The following is a 22,378-nucleotide window of genomic DNA, read 5'->3' as shown; positions in this document are numbered from 1 at the left end:
CCATGTGCAGCACAGGCCTGGGTTTCTGACGCGTTCTCAGAAGACGAGGCTCCCCACGGTAGCACAAAGCAGTGAAATTGCCCCAGCTGACTGAATGGGAAAGTCGTGACTCTGACTTGGGCTCGCTACTGGTCTCTGACACCCCTGCAGTTTAAACAGGGCAAATTCAGAACGTGGGCAGCGGTATCTTACAGTGAAACAGCTTCTGCTTCAAGGTGCAAGAATTCTTCAACTGCTCCACATCTCCACTCTCCTCCCCCTCACAAATCCTCTCCCTTCTTCCCCTCAAAGGCACTGACCTCTTGCTAGGAAGCCAACGATTACCATTCTACGTGTGTGAGTCTATACAGCGAATGGGCTATTTGACTGTGGGGAGCAACACAGCCGTCACTATTTGCTTCACTTTAATTCTTTCTACACTGTGCGCTTTTTTGTAAAAATCACAGAAAATAAATTCCTTTTGTCCCTCCTGCTGCTGCCAGCCGATATCTCCAACCACAAAACAAACATGCGCCTCGCTCCAATGAACCCGATCTTTATTAATGTTTTTTCTTTACAGCAGCTGTTTTATTTCAGGACTCCTGTCCCCTGGCTGCTTCCATTTCCGATTCAGGCAGTAAAAGTCATTGACTCTGCGGCAAGTGTGCAGTTTCAGGGCCACAGTGAGCAGCCATGAGCAGAGAAAAAAACAAAACATGTTAAGAATACCCCATAGTTCAGTTGTTAAGTGAGCTACCAAGTATCGGACTGAGCTTTCCAGACCCAGGATCAGTCCCTGGTCTGTGTTGAATTGGCTCAGCCCAGTTTCGGCAGTAGTGGGGGAACTGCAATTGGCTTTGGTTCCCCCTGGTTCAGGAGGGGGAAAATAATTCAGCCTTGGCACCCGTTCCTGATCATTATCCAGTGACTCCTGTTGGAAAAATGCATGCCCTTGCACATCACGCACCACAAATGCTTGAGGGAGATATAGCAAAACAGTTGCAAAACTGCACCCCTGCATGACACAGGGTCATCAGGAGAGGGTGAAGAAAACTTGGGTGGGGGATGGTGGTCAGGGTAACCAGGAGGAACAGGTTGAAGGTGCTTTTATCTATTGAAACACAGTTTACTGCTAACAGGTGGGCTTCATGCCATTGACAGCAACTCTCAATTGTCAACAGCCAAACCTCCATATGGCCACTGGCAGCAGATAAAAGAAAGACATGCATTTATATAGTGCCTTTCATGACCTCAGGATGTCCCAAAGCTCTTTACAGCCTTAGAAGTACATCAGTACTGACAATATCGCATGGTAAATATTTCAGCAACTACTGAACTTAGTCTGCTTTGAGGGGGAAGGGAAAGGAATTTTAAAAACTGCTTCAAGGACAAAAGGTTGTCCAGTAACTGCCTATCAGAAGGGTAGGGTTGCCAACTCTGGTTGGACATATTCCAGGAGATTTCATCACATGACCTCCAATCGCCCCTGCCTCGCCCCTACGCTCCCACCATTGGTCGCCCGACACGTCCATTCTCGCGCTGCCCCCCTCCGCCTTCCCCTCATCAATTGGAAACCGAACAGACGCTTCGTTACCCAATTGGATGATTCTTGACTGTCAATCAAGCAGCCATTCCCCCCCATCATTTGCAATATTTTTATAATTAATAAACGAAAGTGTTCAAAGAAAATGGAAACAAAAACACAATTTATTTAATGCCCCTGTGCTTTTTCTCCAGGACTGCTCGCTGGAGTGTTCTGGAGATTAATCTTTGATTCCTGGAGGGGTTGGCAACCCTACAGAAGGAGCATATGGTACAAAATGGTTTTGTCAATAATCCATTGGTACTAATTCTACAAAGCCTCAGTTCCTTCAAAGCCAGCCATCAGAACCAGCGGCAATATAGATTAAGCTGAATGATATGAAGATGAAATATTCCACACAGGCTTAATGGGCCATCTCACCCTGATATTTTGGTTTTGGGTCTATGGAAAGTCTAAACGCCTCCTCCCACAACAAAGATACAACAAAACACAAGGCACGCACAAAACACCATTTCCTGTTGTAATTGTTCCTGAATCAGGAGAACCACTCCATATGGTGCTCGGCCCCCCTCCCCAGTTGAGGGCCAGTCTGAGTAATGCTGCTGGGCTCTGCTATGTAATAGGGACATGTGGTTGCTATTGAGTGAAAGGGTGAGGGGACTGATTCCTGGCATTTATAGGGACAGTTGGCTGTAACCTTACATCAGACTTCATACATGCACATTTTCTGGTTCTGTGATACCATTAATTCCCTGAATGTTGGGCTGTTTAAACTAAGGAATGCAGACAAGAGAAAGAACTGTGTGGCTACCTAGTGTAAAATGTTCAGTAGTGTCAAACACTCCAGTATTGTAAAACTGCCCTGAATCTCTCTTGACTGAGGTACCAAAGAACAGCGAGAACCTGTGCAGTCATACCCAAGGACAGAAGGAAAAAAACGGAGGAGGAGAAATAGATTCTCCTTTTCTAGCAGACAAGGAGAGTGACCTAAAGTCTCTCACAGGCCTTGTAAGTTATCCATGACCCATCCCCATTAATCACTGGGACAGACAGAGACCTAGATATATGCAATGACTTAGTGGCCAATTATTCATTTGTAGACCTGTACCATATAGTAACCCTGTAATGCCTAGCAGATGGATGCTTAAATACTTCAGACCTCATATGGTTCATTTACCCTCAAGGCAATGCAGATGAACTAGCCTACGGGATATGCTGCTGATGTGTTATAAGAACATGCTGCCTCCTAATTAACTGTAACATGGCTTTGAAATTATATGTTAACAGATACAGCTCAATTTTCTTAAGTGGGGAAATCTCCCTCTCATACCATCTTCCTTACTAACCTGAATATTGATTAAAGTAATTAATTGTGATAGTTCCTTATACCACATATGGCAGCTGGTCATACTGGCAGCAATGTGGCCGTCAGGAAGGTCCGGGGAACTTCATTTGTTTCTAAGTGAGAAAACTGCTTACTGATAAATGATAACTGACCTTCTGAATGGGACTGGTCCTCCCCAGGGGTCTTTCCAATGCTGCTTTGAGAGGTTGAAGCAAAATGTGTGAGTGGGTTGGAGTGAGGAAGGGGCCAACCAGCCCAGTTCTGACTTAACGAAAAAATGTTGCACTTGGACCAACTGTAGATGAAGTGAAGCAGCCACTTTGCAAAGCACCTTTCGACAGTCCAGTTAGCCGTTCAATAAAAGCTGTTCATTAGACTGCGAGAATGGCTCGATGGGTAAGGACAATGCCCTGAGTTGTACTGAGCTATACAGATCAGGGAGATAGTAGAATCACTTCCATGTCAGTTGTGGCTCAGTGGTAACGCTCTTGCCTCTGAGTCAGAAGGTTGTGGGTTCAAGTCCCACTCCAGAGACTTAAGCATGTAATCTATACTCCAGTTCAGTACTGAGGGAGTGCTGCACTGTCAGAGATGCCATCTTTTGGATAAGATATTAAACCCAGGCCATGTCTGCTCTTTCAGATGGATGTAAAAGATCCCATGGCACTATTTCAAAGAAGAGCAGGGGAATTCTCCCTGGTATCCTGGCCAATATTTATCCCTCCACCAACATCATTAAAATAGATTATCTGGCCATATATTTCATTGCTGTTTGTGGGGCCTTGCTGTGCGCAAATTGGCTGCTCTACAATTCAAAAGTACTTCATTGGCCCACATCCATAGACGCCCACTTCCTACTAGGGGCCGATGGATAGTGATCAGAACAAGGAAAGTTTTGCTTTTATGCAGTAATTTATCTCATCTCGCAGAAATGTCCTAAAGCATTACATATATAATGAGCCATTCTGAAGAGCAGTGATTGCTGTTATGTGGGGAAAGCAGGAACCCGGGCTCATTTTTCCCCTCCCTAACCCAAGGGCGTTGAGGCCAATTGTCCCTACTGCCACCCTGGCTAACCCAGTCCAAACCAGGGTTGGAACCTTCCTGGACTATGTGGCTCAGTACCACACTGGGCAGTGAATTACCCACCGAACCACGGTGGTGGGGGGTGCCGGGGAGGGCGGTTGGGAGCGGGGGGGAGCTTGCAGACTGTATTTTTAACACACGGTGCACCTACAAGGTGATGGTGAAATAAAACTGCCTGTTGTAAAAGCTTTGAACACCACAATATTGTTAAAAATGACACATTCTACAAAAAATGATTTGGAGTGGGTCACAAATCACAAATTTGAACTTCATGTGCATTGGTTAATGAGGCTTAGCAGCTTTGAGAGCCTATACAGCCCAACAACAATCTCAAATTACTTTTTTCACCCACAGGCAGACTTTATTTTTACACATTTGACTTAAGCGAGGCCTGGAAAAGGACTCCCTATCACCAGCTCTGTTCTTACAGTGTGTGTACAATGGGCTTACACACGGCAAAAGAGAAAATTCCAATGTACTCAAAGGCCTAGGAGCGCCCTCATATCTGGTTAGACTTACACCCGCCTCCTGCCTTGGGAACGAGATCACGTGCACGTACGAACGGTGCTAGTGATCCCCAGCGTTGCTCTTAGCAGAGAAAACTAGAGAAAGAAAGAACTTGTTTCATTTTAGCACATTCTAACATCCTCAGGACATCGCAAAGTGCTTCACGTCCAATTAATTGCTTTTGAAGTGTAGTCACTGTTGTGATGTAGGCAACCGCAATGGAAGGAGGGCTATTCCAGCATTCACTGTAGCAGCAAAAGCTCTCCATTAAACAACAATGTAGGGAAAGAAAAGAAAAGAGAAAAACGTGGAAAAGAAGATGCGAAGGGGAGGAGAAAAGGTATCTTAATGTCACTCGGTTGTCCTCTGAGGCCCTCGTAACAGACCTAGCTTTTAACCACCTTTAAGTGCTTGGCTCGAATGGACTGCAAGTCTCATGACTAGGATTTGTCGAACGTTGACCTCTTCGAAACATTAAAAGTACAGAACCTGTCTCCGGTGAGGAGACTCTTCCCTCAGAAAAACATGAGGATATTAAAATGCATCAAAATGAGATCCCTTCGGTCTCCTTCTATACAGTGTTACCTAATCCATTTAGCAGTCACAATACGTCTATCTGTGTCTCAATACGCAGACTACTCTCCACACTGGATAATCCCATTTCCCTCTGCCTGTATTTTCTCTGCTATATTCTCATTAGGACCGCGGGAGCTTTGAAAGCAAATGTTGGAATGTCGTCAGAGGAGGGCAAACAAAATGGTTCCCCAGGGTTGGAGGCTAAAGTCAGACTGTTTTACTTTCTCATGCAGAAGAGAACAAAAACGTAAAGTAAATAATAAGAATGTTTTCATACAGTCCCCCTCAATTGTTCGATTCGGGAGTGAATTCTTGCTCCTGATCGCTCTCCGTTGGAAAGTGCACATGTGTGGATGTCAGGCTCAGCTGTGATGTCCTTCTTTCCCTACAGTCAAGTAGGGTTGCCAGCCCTCCAGGAATTGAAGATTAATCACTGCTGAGAGCAACCAGGGAGAAAAATCATAGGGGGCATTTTTTTTCATTATCTTTGAACACTTTCACTTATTAGTTATAAAAATACTAGAGATGGGAAAAAAGGCTGTTTGACTGAGAGCCAAGAATCATCCAATCGGGTAACAAAGAGTTTGTTTGCTTTTCAATTGGTGGGGGAAGGTGGTGCGCCGTGAGGATAGACGTGTTGGGCGACCAATGGCGGGAGCGAGGGGGCGGGGCGGTTGGAGGCAGGAGGTCATGTGATGAAGCCTCCAGGAATACGTCCAACCAGAGTTGGCAACCCTACAGTCAAGTAGCCTGCCGAAACCCACTGTGTTAGCTCACACACGAAAAGTGCCCACTTGGGTACTGAGGTACTGAAGAGCAGCTTCGGGAGAGGAGGAGAAAAAACTGAAGGGGAGAAATACTATCCCCCTTACTGAGGTATCACTGCAATCTTTGCTCTCACTCTTCTTTAGACATCATGGGTTAGGATGGGGTTAGTTTTACTGTGGAATCCAGTTTTTAAACCACTTTCCCCTCTCCTGAGGATGCTGACTCTTGCTGGGGTACCATTCCGTAGAGACTGACAACCCCTTCAGGTATCTTCCCCGAGCGGCCATCCTTCATGCATAAACCTAGACAGTGAATGTTGTTGGCAGGGGATTAGACTGTGGCAGCCAAGCTCGAGTCAGCAGCCTCAACACATTTGCAAATCCTGCTGGGGTCATTGGATCAGGAGCAGGAAAGCTGGCTGATTTTTGTCACCTCCTTAGACCAAGGGTGCTTAGATCAATGAACTCAGCAAAGAGTGGGTATTGAACCAGGAACTGTCTGGCAGTACATTAACCCAATGAACGTACGGGGGAGCCATAAGGATGTAACAGTGAAACATTCTTTGGTGGGGTTAGTTATTGAAACAGGGGCTCTTGCCCTCTCTGAACAGACTCTCTGCACTTAGCAGATAAAATATTTCATAGATTATCATTTTCTTTCCTCTTGCAACCTGTAGAAATCCATTAAAAAGGGGGACAGTTACTACCCCCCCCACCCACAACAAGATTATCATCCTATTGGTCCACAGAAGAGGTGGGGCTCTGGTGAAACGGAGAAGCCCAATGACACATTAACAACATGCAATCTGAATAATTCAAAACCCTTTTTTGACTAAAACAAGAACTGCTTGTGTTTGCGGGGACCTTAACGGCTGGTTTTGGAACTGTGTTTTTCACATTCTCTGGAGAGGCCACAGAACAAAACCTAAGAGCCAGAAGGACAGGGTCGTCTATTCAAAGCCTTATGTCGGAGCCCTATTATATATTAATCCACTTACATCGCACTAAATTCATTAGTACAGGCTTCGTGGCTAGGGGCTCGCAATTTTTGCCAATTATGCACAATTAGGATGTTTTATACATGATAAAGAGAAGTAGCAGCATAAAGGCGAATGCTGCATTGTACGGGAAAAGCTGTGGCAGGAGAGCAGCAGACTGGCCTTTGGCTAATCTACTCTAATTAGTCAGGATAAGGAGCTGCACTTTGTAATGAGTACAATACACGATGGTATACTGAGATACAGTCAGGATGCTGGATAAGACCAGAGTGCTGGGGTGTGATGAATCTGGTATTCTTTTTAAGGCACTTCCACAGTACAATATAATCTTGGCTTTAATTGGTAACACTCTCACCTTGGAGTTGGAAGGTTTGGGTTCAAAATCCCACACCAGCACATCATCTGGATTGATAATCTGGTGCAGCACTGGGGAAGTGCTGCATTGTTGGAAGTGCCGTCTTTCAGATGAGACATTAAACCGAAGCCTTGTCGGTCTGTCCTGGCAGTTGAGGTGGTTGTTAAAGATCACATGGTACTTGAGGAAGGGCCAAAGGCCTGAAACGTTGATTGTTGTCTTTCCACGGATGCTGCCTAACCTGCTGAATATTTCCAGCTTTTTCTATTTTTATTTTCAGATTTCCAGGATCTGCAGAATTGTGCAAAGCAGAGACCCAGGTACTGCACCAATGGAATAATTGGGAACTGGCTCCTGAAATCCAGCTCCCTTAATCCAACAGCATTATCGTAGGCCCACATTTCCATGGGTTTACGATAGTGTTAGTTCTCCAAGCCTGGGGGCATTCCAGCAAGGGGTACAGCTGAGCCTGGAGGTATTTACATTGAGGGATACAGCCAATGAGGGGAGAGGGTGGAAACCCATTGCTGCTGTCCTGTTATATAAAGGCATCATCACAGTAAACCGTGTCAGCTTGGCTCAATTTGTAGTTCTCCTGTCTCAGAATCAGAAGGTTGTGGGTGAATTTCAAGTCAGGTTCCAGAGAGGAATGATCAGTGCCCAACCCGCTGCCCATCCAACCCTGCCCCCCCAAACCCTTTCATGAAAATGACACAATATTGCTGTTAATAAACAGATCGGCAAGTGAAGAAATGGTTGTCTATACCATTTCACTTTTAATAGATCTGTCTTGACCGCAATGGCTCGCAGCAGTACAACCAGGAATGTACAATGGATTTTTGTTCAATCTACCCATCTATCTTCATACAATCAGAAGAAGAAAAATATAGATTAACATCGAAACAGCCATTCAGTTCCTAGCAACGGGAGTGAGCTCCTACAGGCCTAATGGAAAATCACTTTTATTTTAATTTAAATCAATACAGTGCAGAGAGTAGACAGCAAGCTGGAATTAAAATACACCTCTGTCTGGAAATTCTGCTCCCCCCCCCCCACCCCCTGCAGGGTGGAATTCATGCAGAGTTGTGGCGGGCTGGGTGGGGGTTCAGAATGTGGGGCGAAACTCAGATCCCCTGGGTTTCTGCCCCATGTTACTTAACTTACAAATTCTAAACTCTAAATTCTAAGATGTTAATGAACTTGCAGAATGGGCGCGTAAATGGCAAATGATTTTCAATCTAGATTAATGTGAGGTGGTGCATTTTGGTAGGAAGAATAAGGAGGCCACATAATCTTTGGAACATAAAAGTCTAAATGGGGTAGAAGAGCAAAGGGATACAAATCACTAAAAGTAGCAACACAGGTTAACAAGGCCATAAAAATGCAAACAAAGCACTGGGGTTCATTTCTAGAGGAAGAGAACTGAAAAGCAGAGGTTATGCTAAACTTGTATAGAATCTTGGTTAGACCACACTTGGAGTACCATGCACAGTTCTGGCCTCTGTATTACAAAAAAGGTATAGAGGCATTGGAGAAGGTGCAAAAAAGATTTACAAAGATGATATCAGAACTGAAAGGCTATAACTATCAGGAAAGACTGAACAGGCTGATGCCTTTTTCTCTACAAAAGAGAAGACTGAGGGGTGACCTAATTGAGGTCTTTAAAATTATGAAGGGGTTTGATAGGGTTGACGTAGAGAAGATGTTTCTACTTGTGGAAGAGTCCAAGACTAGGAGTCATAAATATAAGAGTCACTAATAAATCCAATAAGGATTGTGATGACATAGAGTTCTGCTTCAGCTCGGGTCGCCAATCCTCCCGGATTGTCTGGGAGTCTCCCGGGATGGAACACGAATCTCCCAGGCACTGCTGCTAGCAACTCGGGAGACTTTTTAAATAGATGATTTAATTGATAGAATTGAGATAGATGTGATTTTACTGCAATGACAACAATTAAGGAATACTGCTGATTTAAACAGGACAAAACAAGGGCCTACGCTAAACTAGTGCAGCAATAAAAAGGCATTATTTAGATGTTGCAACCGTGTGATAAGGCAGACAAGTATAAAAGGGCAGCTGTGTACAAAGCATTTCAGCGAGTTTAGTTACCTAATTTAATCCACAGACTCACAAAGGGGGCTGCTGCTGATAGTTATTGTAATTGCCGATTCATATTGCCATTTTATCCCTATTCAATGTCTAACAGGCTGCTCTTAATTCGCGAATAACCCATTTATAATGGAACAGAGACGTGCTGATTACACCGCTGCTATAAGCAACCACGTTGATCTCCTTATCAGATGATAACATGCATTACATGTCAGAAAGGGCACCCGTTTTGTTAACGGTTGCTACGGCAACGTGGATGGCAGGGCTCCTCATGGTTCTAAGACAGGCTGTCATGTGTGTCAGAATATTGGGCTGAGCTAGTCAGGGAGACGACAGGTTTGCAACCAGTGAAGCAGAAACATAAAAGAAAGAGCTGGGGGGGGTCACCCAGGGAATCCAAAATAGAAACTCTGCCTTCCCTTGGAGTGGTGAGTACAGAGACATCCAGTGTCTTTGTGCTGCTGTGCAATCTCGGCCAGACAGACATGGTGTCATCACACGACTTCACAGTTAAATCCTTGTCTAAGGTGAAGCAGAAGGAAATTTCGTACCAATCTGATCAGCTGGCAAAGAAATACAATACAGGGAAAGCAACAGCTCGAGGACTGTGCCAGTTCACTCAGACAGTAGAGAAGAGAAGAGGGAATGGGAGGAGAGGAGAGAAGAGGGCAAAGAGGAGAGTAGAGAAGAGGAGTGGAGGGCAAAGAGGAGAAGAGAGGAAAGGAGGGAAGAGGAGAAAGGAGGGGAGGGGAGGGAAGGGGAGAGAAGAGGAGAGGAAAGAAGAGGTAATGGGAGGGGAGGAGAGAGGAGGAAAGAAGGGGAGAGGAGAAGAGAGGGAATGGGAGGGGAGCTAGAAGAGGAAGAGAGGAGGGTAAAATGAAGAAGAAAGGAAAGAGGAGAGGCAATGGGAGGGGAGGAGAGAGGAAAAGAGGGGAGAGAAGAGGAGGGGAGGGGAGAAGTGAGGAAGATGCGAAAGGAGCAGCAGAGAGCTTTCACCTGGTAAGTCACGGAACATGTGCTACTTATCCTGATTTCTTCCTCAACCAGAGAAACAAATGAAACAGTTGCCCTGAGAAGATGCATTTTGTGAAGCCCCTCCCCCAAAGGTCTGCCGTACATCAGGACTTACCTCAGTGACAGGGAGTAGTCATTCCGGCTGGTCTCGCTGTTCCGTACCAGGTAGCTGCACTCTTTACACAGCATTAGCAAATTCTCAGCATCTGCTCGGCTGATAGCACCATGGTACCACCTGACAGAGAGAGAAAGGGAAAAAAAAAGATTGAGATTCAAAGAGCCAGAGAGAGTGAGTGTGAAAGAGAGAGAGCTAGAGCATGACAGGGTGTGAGAATGAGAAAGTGAGTGTGAGAGCAGGAGCATGATGGAGAGATGGTGTGAGAGAGAGATAATGGATGTAGTAGAGTAAGCGACAGCATGATAGAGGGTGAGAGAGAGAGTGAATGTAGCTTTACTTCTTTCTTTTGCAGACAGGATGCCAAAAACTGCACAAACTAGGCCTCATCATTCATCTGTCCTTTCATATGGGTATAAAAGATCCCGTGGGAATTCTTCCAGTGTCCTGGCCAACATTTATCCTTCAACCAACATCACTAAAAACAGATTATTTGGTCATTTATCTTATTGCCGTTAGTGGGACCTTGCTGTGCGCAAATTGGCTGCCACGTTTCCTACATTACAACAGTGACTACACTTCAAAAGTACTTCACCGGTTGTGAAACACTATGGAATGTCCTGAGGTCGTGAAAGGTGTCATATAAATAGGAACATAGGAACAGAAGTAGGCCATTTAGCCCCTTTAGCCTGTTCTGCCATTCAGTGAGATCATGGCTGATCTGTGACCTAACTCCATATACCCCCCTTAGCCCCATATCCCTTAATACCTTTGGTTAACAAAAATCTATCAATCACAGATTTAAAATTAACAATTGCGTTAGCATCAACTTTGCGTGTAGAAGTGTTTCCTAACTTCACTCCTGAAAGTTCTGGCTCTAATTTTTAGGCTATGTTCTCTAGTCCTAGACTCCCCGACCAACGGAAATAGATTCTATCTACCCTATCAGTTCACCTTAATAGCTTGAAAACTTCGATCAAATCACGCCTTAATCTTCTAAATTCCAGAAAATACAATGCTAGTTTGTGTAATCTCTCCTTGTAACTTAACCCTTGGCGTCCAGGTATCATTCTAGTAAATCTACGCTGCACTCCCTCCAAAGCCAATATATCCTTCCTAAGGTGCGGAGCCCAGAATTGAACACAGTACTCCACTGCAAGTTCTTCCTTCCTTTCTTTCAAACAGAAGTATCCTCCGACATGGCCCTACTATATGTGCCACACGTGACTCTATTACTTTCCCTCTCCTCCACCCGTGAAAGGTACGGCCTCTGACTGGGTTACAATCCCAAGGATCCCATCTCTGGTACCTCACCTAAGTGACCATTCTTCATGTGTGGCCCTGAACTGTAAGGGGCAATGTGCTATTCTGTAGAGGGCAGCATGAGTGGACCTGATCTATTTATCATCCAAAACGGCTCAGTGGGTAAACCCACAGTGTGTATAACTGCACCAAGAAGGTGTTAGGAGCCGTTCCTGGTCTCCACTGGGCAGCAGTTCAGGCTCTATAGCTGGCCTCAGCTCTCCTGGGCTCGGTGTAGGAAAAATCATAGCCAGATTTCCTGCTCCTCGTTGCTGCCTGGTGACTCTTGCTTAAAAAGTGCATGTGTGCGCACTTATGGCGAGGAGAGTCGGGCTTGGCTGTGATAAACCCCACGGATGAGTAATTTGTTGGCACATACTGTCTAGGGTCGCGCATGGGGAATGGCCACCTGGGCCAGAGGATTCTCCGCACTGGTGAAACTGCAGCTCAGCACGGGTCAGCGCCTCAGGCAATGAGATATAAGAATTTAAAAAAGGAAATAAATCACTTTCTACAAATGACACATTTAGGTGCTGTATTTACGTGGTTGTAAGCCACCCCTGGGTGTAGGCTGCACCCTAAACTTATCCCTCTCCCACCCCCACCTGGGGAAAAAGGTAATTACTATTTATTCACGTATAGTCCGCACCCCCTATAACAGCTCCTATTTAACGAGGCAAACCATCCCATGGTGCTTCAGTGTTTGGGGTCATGACCTGAGCAGGAGTGGCAGGCAGGTTTGGAGAGGTGACCAACGGCGCGACAGAGAATTAAGTTTTAAGGAGGCTTTTGTAAGTGGGGAGGGATGTTGTAAAGTGGGTTTAGGGGGTGGGCTCCAGAGTGTGGGGGTAAGATGACTGAACGCTCTGCCAACGACAGCAGTGTAGAGTGAGGAGGAATACGTAATCTACCTGAGCTGAGACACTGAAGCGTGGGGCAGGGCAGTGTAGGATTGGATGTAGAGGTAAGGAGGGGTGAGGCCATAGAGGGATTTGTAGGGTAGGAGGCCTTTGAAGTCATTGCACTCGAGAACATGGAGCCAATTTGAATCAGCAAGGATCAGGTGAGATGAGAGTAAGTTTTTTGTGCCAATTTGAACCATTATTTTGCATTAAAAGTGCAGCCTATCTACAAGTCAATACGGTAATACAACTTCCAAAAGATGGGATCTAATGCATCTGTTAGCAGGTTCTAAATATATTCCACATGCAAGATCTCCTTAATTAGCAAATCAGTCAGAAGCAGCTAACAGTGATTAATGAACCTGTCTGTACTTCTGGGTCTTCAGCACGATACAGAGAACCAAATTAATTAGCCAACATCTTCCTAGGATGAAGAGACAGCGATCGGAGTGATTAGTGCCTGAAGGTCATGACCTAGATTTTAAATTCTGATGGTGCAATGATGCCTTTAAATTCCATTCCTCCAAGCTGGTCTCCCAGGCTGTGTTCACCTTGGTGGCCATTTTGTGCCCTTCCCTAAGTGTAGCACAGTAACACGGATTGGGCGAGGACTAAAATTTTTGTGTTCCGTTATTTCTTAAAATGGTTACTGTGCGAGATGCCTGTGCCCCTGTGTAACAGGAATCCATGTTTGGTTTGTTGATATTGTTGGAATACAGGGGCCAATAAAATGGTCCAGATGCAGTTGCTCCATGGCCGCTGATCTTGAGGCACTGTGTGCACCTGCACTGCAATAAGACGACCATACACCCTAATGCAAGGTCAGTTCATTAACAGATTATCGCGCCGCTCCCTGCAAATAACGTGTTGGGGGAGGGAGGGGGGAGTCAAGAGGTGGGCTATCTGGGACCAACAGTTCTTAAAGGGCTGCTGGCTGCTATAAAGCTGTCCTGCTGTTGAGCGGTAGAAATAGCTGCAGCAATGCCAATTTTTAAGGTAAAACTCTGGCCGTCCTGCTGCAGGAGGTGATGACCAGGAGGATGGCATTTTTGTTGCTGTGACGAGTAGAGCAAGACCAGAGGGAATGGAGGTGATAGAAAGGGTCAGTGCTGTTTCACTTATCCAGAGGCCGTGGGAGCAGGTGCGCAAGGGAGTTACAGGTCTCTGAAAGGCGAGTGTTGTCGCACCGTGCCACATTTTACAATGTTACCTCACAATGCATGCTCACTGTAAGCTTGGTACATGGTCACAGAGGGAGAATGACCAGCATTCTGGCAACTACTTATTTACTTCCCAATGCACAGGCTACCCATGATTTTGTTGCCCACTCTTGTTGTGCTGCCATGCCAATGTGTTTGCTGTGTTACCCGTGAGGTGTGACAAGGTCTAACCCACGTGCATACTGCCAACACAAGCTAACTGCATGCTGCATGTTCACAGACTCACATAAAGTAGGTGTTGGGTTGCATTCATGGTTGACACAAACCTTTCATCTTCCTCACAGGCCAGGCCATAAGTCCCTTTTCTATCTATTTATTGAGCATAACAAATACCAGCAACTGCAGTTATGAGAGGGCACAGCAAACAGAAGACTCTTCACCCACCGGGAGGAGAGATCTTTGCAGATTTCTTGTCTGGAGGCATTTGAAAAAATGGGAGTGGGGGAGGGGAGGTCAAAGGACACCTCCCACCTCAGGACTGATACCACGCTTTGCTCTTTATTTTTTTGTCACTCACTCGCTCACTCATTCATCCATTGAAACACAGGCAAACAGTGACAATATCTTGCCATGTAAGCTGTGTGTGAATTGATGTTTCGCTGGGAGCATTGTAAAATTATGTTCTTCTCATCCCCATGAAGAGGCAGCACCAGAGGGCAATGCATGCTCCGACCCACACAACTCACTGTACCCCGTGCCACTCACTCTTACAATGGCAAGGGCCAGCCCACCTACACCCACTCTAGGGGGAAGAGTTATCGAGGTGCAGGAGGCAGCACTTGGTGAAGTGCAGAGTACCAGTGAGGAGCAATTACCGGTGGATTAGAAGGAGCTGCAAACTGCCAGATGGAGGGTCAGTTCAAGGGCCCAAAGTTACTGCTGAGCCAGGGGACTCTTTGCTGACAAGGCCTGCCCACAAACACAGTTTGGTAACTCGGCATCGGCAGTTCATTTGAGTGAGCAAAGCAGTTTGTGGGTGTCTATGGAAGAGTCCATTAACTGTGCAGTGCTGCATGACCGTCTGACCAAAGTGTAGACCACCATGGAGAGCTTGGTCACTCCGGTGCCCTCTGCAGCGGAGCTCTCTTTGGCTGACGTCTCAATTCAGTCATAGCTTTTTTAATCAATACTCCAGTCTGGGGCTGTACAGACCTTGGGCTCCAATCTTCTCTGCATTCATCATCGGTGGGAACCCGATAAGACAGGGCTTTGACAACCTTGTAGCTGCCCAGTTGTCTGCTGCCACACTGAGAGACTGCAGGAGCAGGCACTGATGATGCTGTTGTCTTTCAGGACAAAGCCAGAACTGTATCACCCTACTGCCCTGTTTAAACGACTGCAAATGTGTTACGTTTGGCACCTGTAGCTGCAGGGCTATCTATTGACCAACACAACATGATACAAGGCCACCTCCATCTCTAGAAGCAGATACCCAGCACCCATCCACCTCACTTTCTTATCCCAATTATCTAATTGCTGTTTGTGGAACCTTGCTGTGCACAAATTGGCTGCCACGTTTCCTATATTGCAAAAGTGACTACATTTTAAACGTCCTCCCTCCCTCTCACCACCCCACCCACCCAACCACTGGGGAACCACTTAGAATAAAATCATAGAAGGGAGTAGAAGATACACACCTTGCACTGTCACCACTGAACACACCTGCACATAAGGGATAATAAAAGTTGGGATGCCCAATACTGGAATCTATCCTGCCAGTTCTTTTGATATGAGGCAGATTAAGGTAGCTGTGGAGGAATGCTGTTGCATTCATGGAGGCACAGCTTCGACAATGATATTGGACATATATGCAGATGGCTGTTGTACCTGCTAAGGTGGACATGAAAGATCCCATAGTACTATGCCAAGAAGAGCAGGGAATTGCCCTGGTGAACATGCTTTTATCAATCAATTCCACCATAAACAGATTAGCTGGTTGTTCATCTCATTGTTATTTGTGGGATCTTGCAGTGTACAAAAATGGCTGCTGCATTTGCCTGCAACTGACTGCCTTCCTTCACATAAGAACATAAGAAATAGGAGCAGGAGTAGGCCATACGGCCCCTCAAGCCTGATCCGCCAGTCAATACGATCATGGCTGATCTTCTACCTCAACTCCACTTTCCTGCCCTATCCCCATATCCCTTGATTCCTTTAATGTCCAAATAGCCATCAATCTCAGACTTGAATATACTCAACGACTGAGCATCTCCAGCCCTCTGGGGTAGGGAATTCCAAAGATTCACAACTCTCTGAGTGAAGAAATTTTTCCTCATCTTGGTCCTAAATGACCGACCTTGAGACTATGACCTTGAGTTCTAGACTCTCCAACCAGGGGAAACAGCTCTCAGCATCTACCCTGTCAAGTCATCTAAGAATTTTATATATTTCAATGAGATCACCTCTCATTCTTCTAAACTCCAGAGAATATAGGCCCATTCTACACAATCTCTCCTCATCCCAGGAATCAATCTAGTGAATCTTTGTTGCACCCCCTCTAAAGCAAGTATATCCTTCCTTGGGTAAGGAGACCAAAACTGTACCAGTACTCCAGATGTGGTCTCACCAGAGCCCTGTACAATTGCAGCAAGACTTCCTTACTCTTATACTCCAACCCCCTTGCTATCAAGGCTAACGTACCATTTGCCTTCCTAATTGCTGGACCTGCATGTTAACTTTCTGTGATTCATGTATAAGGACACCCAAATCCCTCTGACTACCAACATTTCTTAGTCTCTCACCTTTTAAAAAATATTCTGCTTTTCTATTCTTCCTACCAAAAGTGGATAATTTCACATGTCCCCACATTATACTCCATCTGCCACCTCTCACCTGCTCACTTAACCTGTCTATGTCTCTTTGCAGTCTCTTTGCGCCCTCCTCACAGCTTATTTTCCCACCTTGTCAGCAAACTTGGATACATTACACTTGGTCCCCTCATCTAAGTCATTGATATATATTGTAAACAACTGAGGCCCAAGCACTGATCCTCACGGCACCCCACTAGTTACAACCTGACAACCCGAAAATGAGCCATTTATTCCTACTCTCTGTTTTCTGTCTGTTAGCCAATCCTCAATCCATGCTAATATATATATTTTTTATTCGTTCATGGGATGTGGGCGTCGCTGGCAGCGCCAGCATTTATTGCCCATCTCTAATTGCCCTTGAGAAGGTGGTGGTGAGCTGCCTTCTTGAGCTGCTGTAGTCTGTGTGGTGAATGTTCTCCCACAGTGTTGTTAGGTAGGGAGTTCCAGGATTTTGACCCAGCAATGATGAAGGAATGGCAATATATTTCCAAGTCGGGATGGTGTGTGACTTGGAGGGGAAACGTGCAGGTGGTGGTGTTCCCATGTGCCTGCTGTCCTTGTCCTTCTAGGTGGTAGAGGTCGTGGGTTTGGGACTGACGTCCCAATCCCACGAGCCCTAATCTTGTGTAACAACTTCTTATGTGGCACCTTACCGAATGTCTTTTGAAAATCCAAATATACTACATCCATTGGGTCCCTCTTATCTACCCTGCTAGTTACACCCTCAAAAAACTCTAATAGATTTGTCAAATGCGATTTCCCTTTCATAAAATCATGTTGACTCTGCCTAATCATATTATGATTTTCTAAATGTGCTGTTACTATGTCCTTAATAATAGATTCTAGCATTTTTCATACAACTGATGTCAGGCTAACTGGCCTATAGTCCCCTGTTTTCTCTCTCCCTCCTTTCTTGAATAGCAGGGTTACATTTGCTACCTTCCAGTCCATGGGGACCATTCTAGATTCTAGGGAATTCTGGAAGATCAAAACCAATGCATCCACTATCCCTGCAGCCACCTCTTTTAAAACCCTAGGATGTAGGCCATCAGGTCCAGGGGATTTGTTGGCTTTTAGTCCCATTAATTTCTCCAGTACTTTTTCTTTACTAATATTAATTACTTTAAGCTCCTCACTTTTATTAGACCCTTGGTTCCCCAATATTTTCGATATGTTTTTTGTGTCTTCTACTATAAAGGCAGATACAAAATATTTGTTTAATGTCTCTGCCATTTTCTTATTCCCCATTATAATTTCTCCTGTCTCTGTCTCTAAGGGACCCACATTTACTTTCATTAATCTCTTCCTTTTTACATACTTGTAGAAGCTCTTACAATCTGGTTTTATATTTCTTGCTAGTTTATTCTCATATTCAATTTTCTCCCTCATTATCAATTTCTTGGTTATCCTTTGCTGATTTCTGAAACCCTCCCAATCCTCAGGCTTACTACTCTTTTTGACAACATTGTAAGCCTCTTCTTTTAATCTAATACTATCCTTAACTTCTCTAGTTAGCCATGGTTGGATCATTTTTCCTGTGGAGTTCTTATTCCTCAAGGGAATGTATATTCATTGAGAATTATGAACTATTTCTTTAAATGTAAGCCTAAATCCACCTAGACGCTAGCTCTGTAGTCAGAAAAATGCCTGCGCTGGGGGTTCAGGTGGATGCTAAACATCTCATGGCATGATTGAAAGAAGAGCAGAGAGTTCTCCCAGTGAGGCCAATGGGGTTGAACGGTATTTACACCACCACCAACCTCCCTGCCACTGCCATGACTTTGGCCTAGTTTCCTGGGTCAGGGGTCGTTAAATATTCACAGCGAACTCCCTATAGGATTCCCACTAGCAATCGAGAGCCCACCCATGGCCCCCCAGGAAAATCCAGGCGCATCACCAGAAGAGGCAGGAATAAAACTTAAAGGGGCCACATACTCCCAAAGACTGGAAGGAATATTTCACTGAAGGCCACAGCAAGTAAGTCAACAGGGAAAATTGGAGGGAAAGGTCTCTAGTGAGCCGTCTCCCGCCATTTCCGTCACTACCCTGATCATAACCACATCTTTTACCAGGTGGCGCCCAGGGAGCAGGGTTAAGAGGGGCAAGCGGGAGGGAAATGGGCCGGGAACCCAGGAACCTGAACCCACACTCTGCTGTCTTTTGCTTTGTGGTGAGCGGGGGAGGGGAATTGAGGTTGGGGTGGGGTAGGGGGTGGTAGGCCGAGCCACCTGATTCTCACCGCTGTTCATCCTGCCTGATTCGGGGTGGATAGTAGAGGAGAATCCAGGCCACTGTGGGTGGGAAGCACCATGAGGCATTTCTGAGAATAGGGCATTGTGTAAGTGCAAGTCTTTTATAACGAGAACAAAGAACAGAAATATTTCTGCACCTAGTTTAAAAAAGAATCACATGTCGTTTAAACTGATTTGCTTCAATCACGTTTGAGATAAACGCCCCAATGGTGAGAGAATGCAGGTCAGAAGCGGAGATGTGAGGAAAGAGAAGTTGGGGATAATTACAAGAGTTGGCTGAGGGATTTTTTTCTGTTTGTTATTAAGCTGCATCAACACATAATACTCTCCAGTCTTCATCATTAAGTAGAGGCTTAAAAAGACCACCAAGATCCTCAGCAGCGCCCAGTGTTGTGCTCGACTCGCTCTGCCAGACAAGCGTTGCTAAGATATCCAGGCAACAGGCACTGTGCTTTGCATGATTGGGTTGGTTTTATGATAACGCAATCAGTTTTCATTTACATGGTTACACAGCGATGATTCTGTTTACGAGGAGGGGGTCAGCAGGAACTGTTGGGTCCAAATCTATTGGCATTTCTCCACACCGTCATTAAAGGTGCACAATGAACATGGAATTTCAGGCTTGCAAACTGGAAATTCCTCACGTGGAACAAGCGCCCGAACACCCCAGTAGATAACGTCAGCTTTGCTCAGTTGGTAGCACTGTTATCTCGCAGTCAGAAAGTTGCGGCTTTGAGCCCCACTCAAAGACTTGCTGTCTTTCAGGTGAGGCCCTGCCTGCGGGTGGATGTAAAAGATCCCATTGCACTATTTAAAGAGGAGCCTGGGAGCTCTCCTGGACAATATTCCTCCCTCAACTAACAACACTAAAAAAATAGATTAGGTGGCCATTCATTTCATTGCTGTTTGTGGGGCCTTGCAGTGTGCAAAGTGGCTGTTGGTGTTTGCCTGCAAAGCAGTCATTTTACTTCAAAGTGAGATGTTTCTGAAAGGGGCGATGAGGTGCGACATAATTGTGAGGGTGTCTTGTCTTTTCAGAGGGTGAGCCCTTCCCATCATCTCAATCTCTTTAAGGCAGTGTTAGGTGCAGGACCAGTGGTTCCCAGGTTCAATCGGTGCTGAGTTCAGTAATCCCTGATGTGCAGCCCTACCCCAGCATAAGTCAGCACCTTCAAGACAGGAAAAGAAATATCGTCTCCTCAGGATGTTCCAAAGTGCTTTACAGCCAAAGGATTACCTTTGAAGCGCAGTTACTGTTGTTATGTGGGCAAATGCAGCAGCCAATTTGCACACAGCAAGGTCCTACAAACAGCGAATAAACGATTGACCAGTTATTCTGTTTTTGATGGTGTTGGCCAGGATATCGGAAGGATGCCTATTCTTCTTTGAATAATGCCATGGGATCTTTTACATACACCTGACCAAGCAGCCGGTTTAATGTCTCTTCGAAAGGAGGAGAGAATTTTTTTTAAAAAATGACAAACACCGATAGCTCAGTGAGTTTCTTCAGCGAGTAGCTGTGCCGTACAGACAGGTCCCGGGTTTGGTCCCTCCTCCATGCTGAATTAGCTGATCTCAGCCAGGATATCACTAGTGGTACTGCAACTGGCCTCAGTACCCCTAGGTAGAGAGAAAAAAAATCAGCCAAGGACCCCCCACCTCCACCCTCCCCACTCCTAATTGCCATCTAATGATCCCTGTTAGAAAGAGTATGCGTGTGAAAGTTGAGTGCAAAAAGAAGTGGGCTTGGCTGTGATGCCCTCTGCAGTTGAATATACTGCCAACGCCTATGGTCAGTCGGGGTGAGGTATCAAAGGATGGCTGGTGCCTGTGAAACTGGACCCTCGAATAAGTCGGGAGAAAATGTCATTAAACATCTGCAAACAGATAATCCCTGCCCTCTATTGAAGAGGGAACATCCCCTTTAAAAAGTACAAACACAATGGGCTCAATTTTAAAACTGAGCCGGGAAGGGAGCGGTGAGCGGGTCAAATTGAGGTCGGGAAACCCATTAGTACAGGCTTCCCGAACGTCCATACGATTTTGACGTCAGGACGTCTTTTATTTTTTTTGTCGGTTTCCTGTCCGACTGACCGGCCTAATTGACAGGCTGGTCTCCGACGGTCTGGAGAGCAGCCAGGGAGAGGACGTGTTCAGGTAAGTCTGCAGGTAAGCCTTTGTTTGTATGGATGGGGTGGGGGGCACGGTGGGACACGGGGGGCAAGGGTGGGAATGGGGGGCATGAGGGCCTAGGTTGGCACGGGGGTCATGAGTCATGGGCGAAGGGATCGCGGGTCATTCACGGGGAGGGGTGTTGGGATTGGGGGTCATCGCGGGGGTCCGCGATCGTTGAGGGGAAGGATCGAGGGTCGGGGATCGGAGTGGGGGGAAGGATTGTGGGTCGGGGGTCCGCGATCGGGTGCGGGGGGGGGGGGGGGGGGGGAGTCTGCAATCGGGGGTCGGCGATCGACGGTTCGCGATCGGAGTCGGGGGTCCGCAATCATTGGAGTGGGGTCGATGCAGGTAGGCTTGTGGGCCTGGGGGAAGCACTCCTGCTCCTCCGGGCATGCAAGGTGTGCCTTCTAGGCACCCACCTGTTAGTTTCAGGCCTTCTCGCCTCCTTTCACAAGGCGTAAAACAGAAGGCCCAGGAACCCCAGCCCCCTGGAGTTGAAATCGGGAAGTCCAGAAAAATGGAGGCCTGAAGCGTCCTGGGAATGGGATGGTCGCCCGACTCTCTTCCCACCCCAGTGAAAATGGGAAATGGGCAGGTTGGAGGCAGGTCTGAAATGGTGGCAATTTTCAATACCCCCCGCCCCCAACCCACCCGCTTTTCAATGTTAAAATTGAGCCCAATATGTCTTTTTCCATTTGACTAAAATACATATTTATTCCACATGTGTAGCTACATTTAAAAAATAAAATACCATGTCACTGACCTTAATGAATAAGTTACAACATCAGCCCTTAACCCTCACAAGAAACTGTACAGTCCCACCATGCAGACTTCGTAGGTCAAAGATTTTAAATTTTAAAGCAAAATATAAATTTGAGCTCTAACTTCTTTTCTTGGCCTCATCCTGTAATATCAGGGACTTCCCAGGCGAGCAACATGTGGGAACCATCAGACGTCATTTTTACAGCTCCACCGTTCCTGCCTTTCTGAAATTCTCTATCAAACCCACTCTGTTAAAAGCGATAAAAGGATTTGATAGGGTGGATACAGAGAAACTATTTCCTCTGCTGGGGGAATCAAGAACGAAGGGCAATTTAGGAGGGAATCAGGAAGCAATTTTTCACACACAAAGGGTGGTAGAAATCTGGAATTCTCTCCCCCAAAAGGCTGCGGATGCTGGGTCAATTGGAACTTTCAAGACTGAGATCAATAGAATTTTGTTCAGTAAGGGTGTCAAGGGATATGAATCAAAGGCAGGTAAATGGAGTTGAGGTACAGATCAACCATGATCTAATTGAATGATAGAGCATGCTCGAAGGGCT

General features: G+C 46.0%; 1 protein-coding gene across 2 annotated transcripts in view; it reads right to left on the bottom strand.

Annotated features, from left to right (window-relative positions):
- The window catches only part of LOC137299398 (SH2 domain-containing adapter protein F-like), a 196,094-nt gene that overhangs the window by 15,520 nt on the left and 158,196 nt on the right, over nt 1-22,378 (bottom strand). The window contains exon 6 of one of the 2 annotated variants that reach the window (XM_067968107.1): nt 10,396-10,515. The exons of the other annotated variant lie outside the window; for it this stretch is intronic. Within the exon in view, the coding sequence (XP_067824208.1) occupies nt 10,396-10,515 (120 nt within the window). The remainder of the gene's footprint in view (nt 1-10,395; nt 10,516-22,378) is intronic. 2 annotated transcript variants of the gene reach the window in all.

Source organism: Heptranchias perlo, chromosome 29, assembly GCF_035084215.1.
Source record: "Heptranchias perlo isolate sHepPer1 chromosome 29, sHepPer1.hap1, whole genome shotgun sequence".
In the NCBI taxonomy this organism is placed as follows: Eukaryota; Metazoa; Chordata; class Chondrichthyes; order Hexanchiformes; family Hexanchidae; genus Heptranchias; species Heptranchias perlo.
This window is presented reverse-complemented; position numbering and strand designations above follow the sequence as displayed.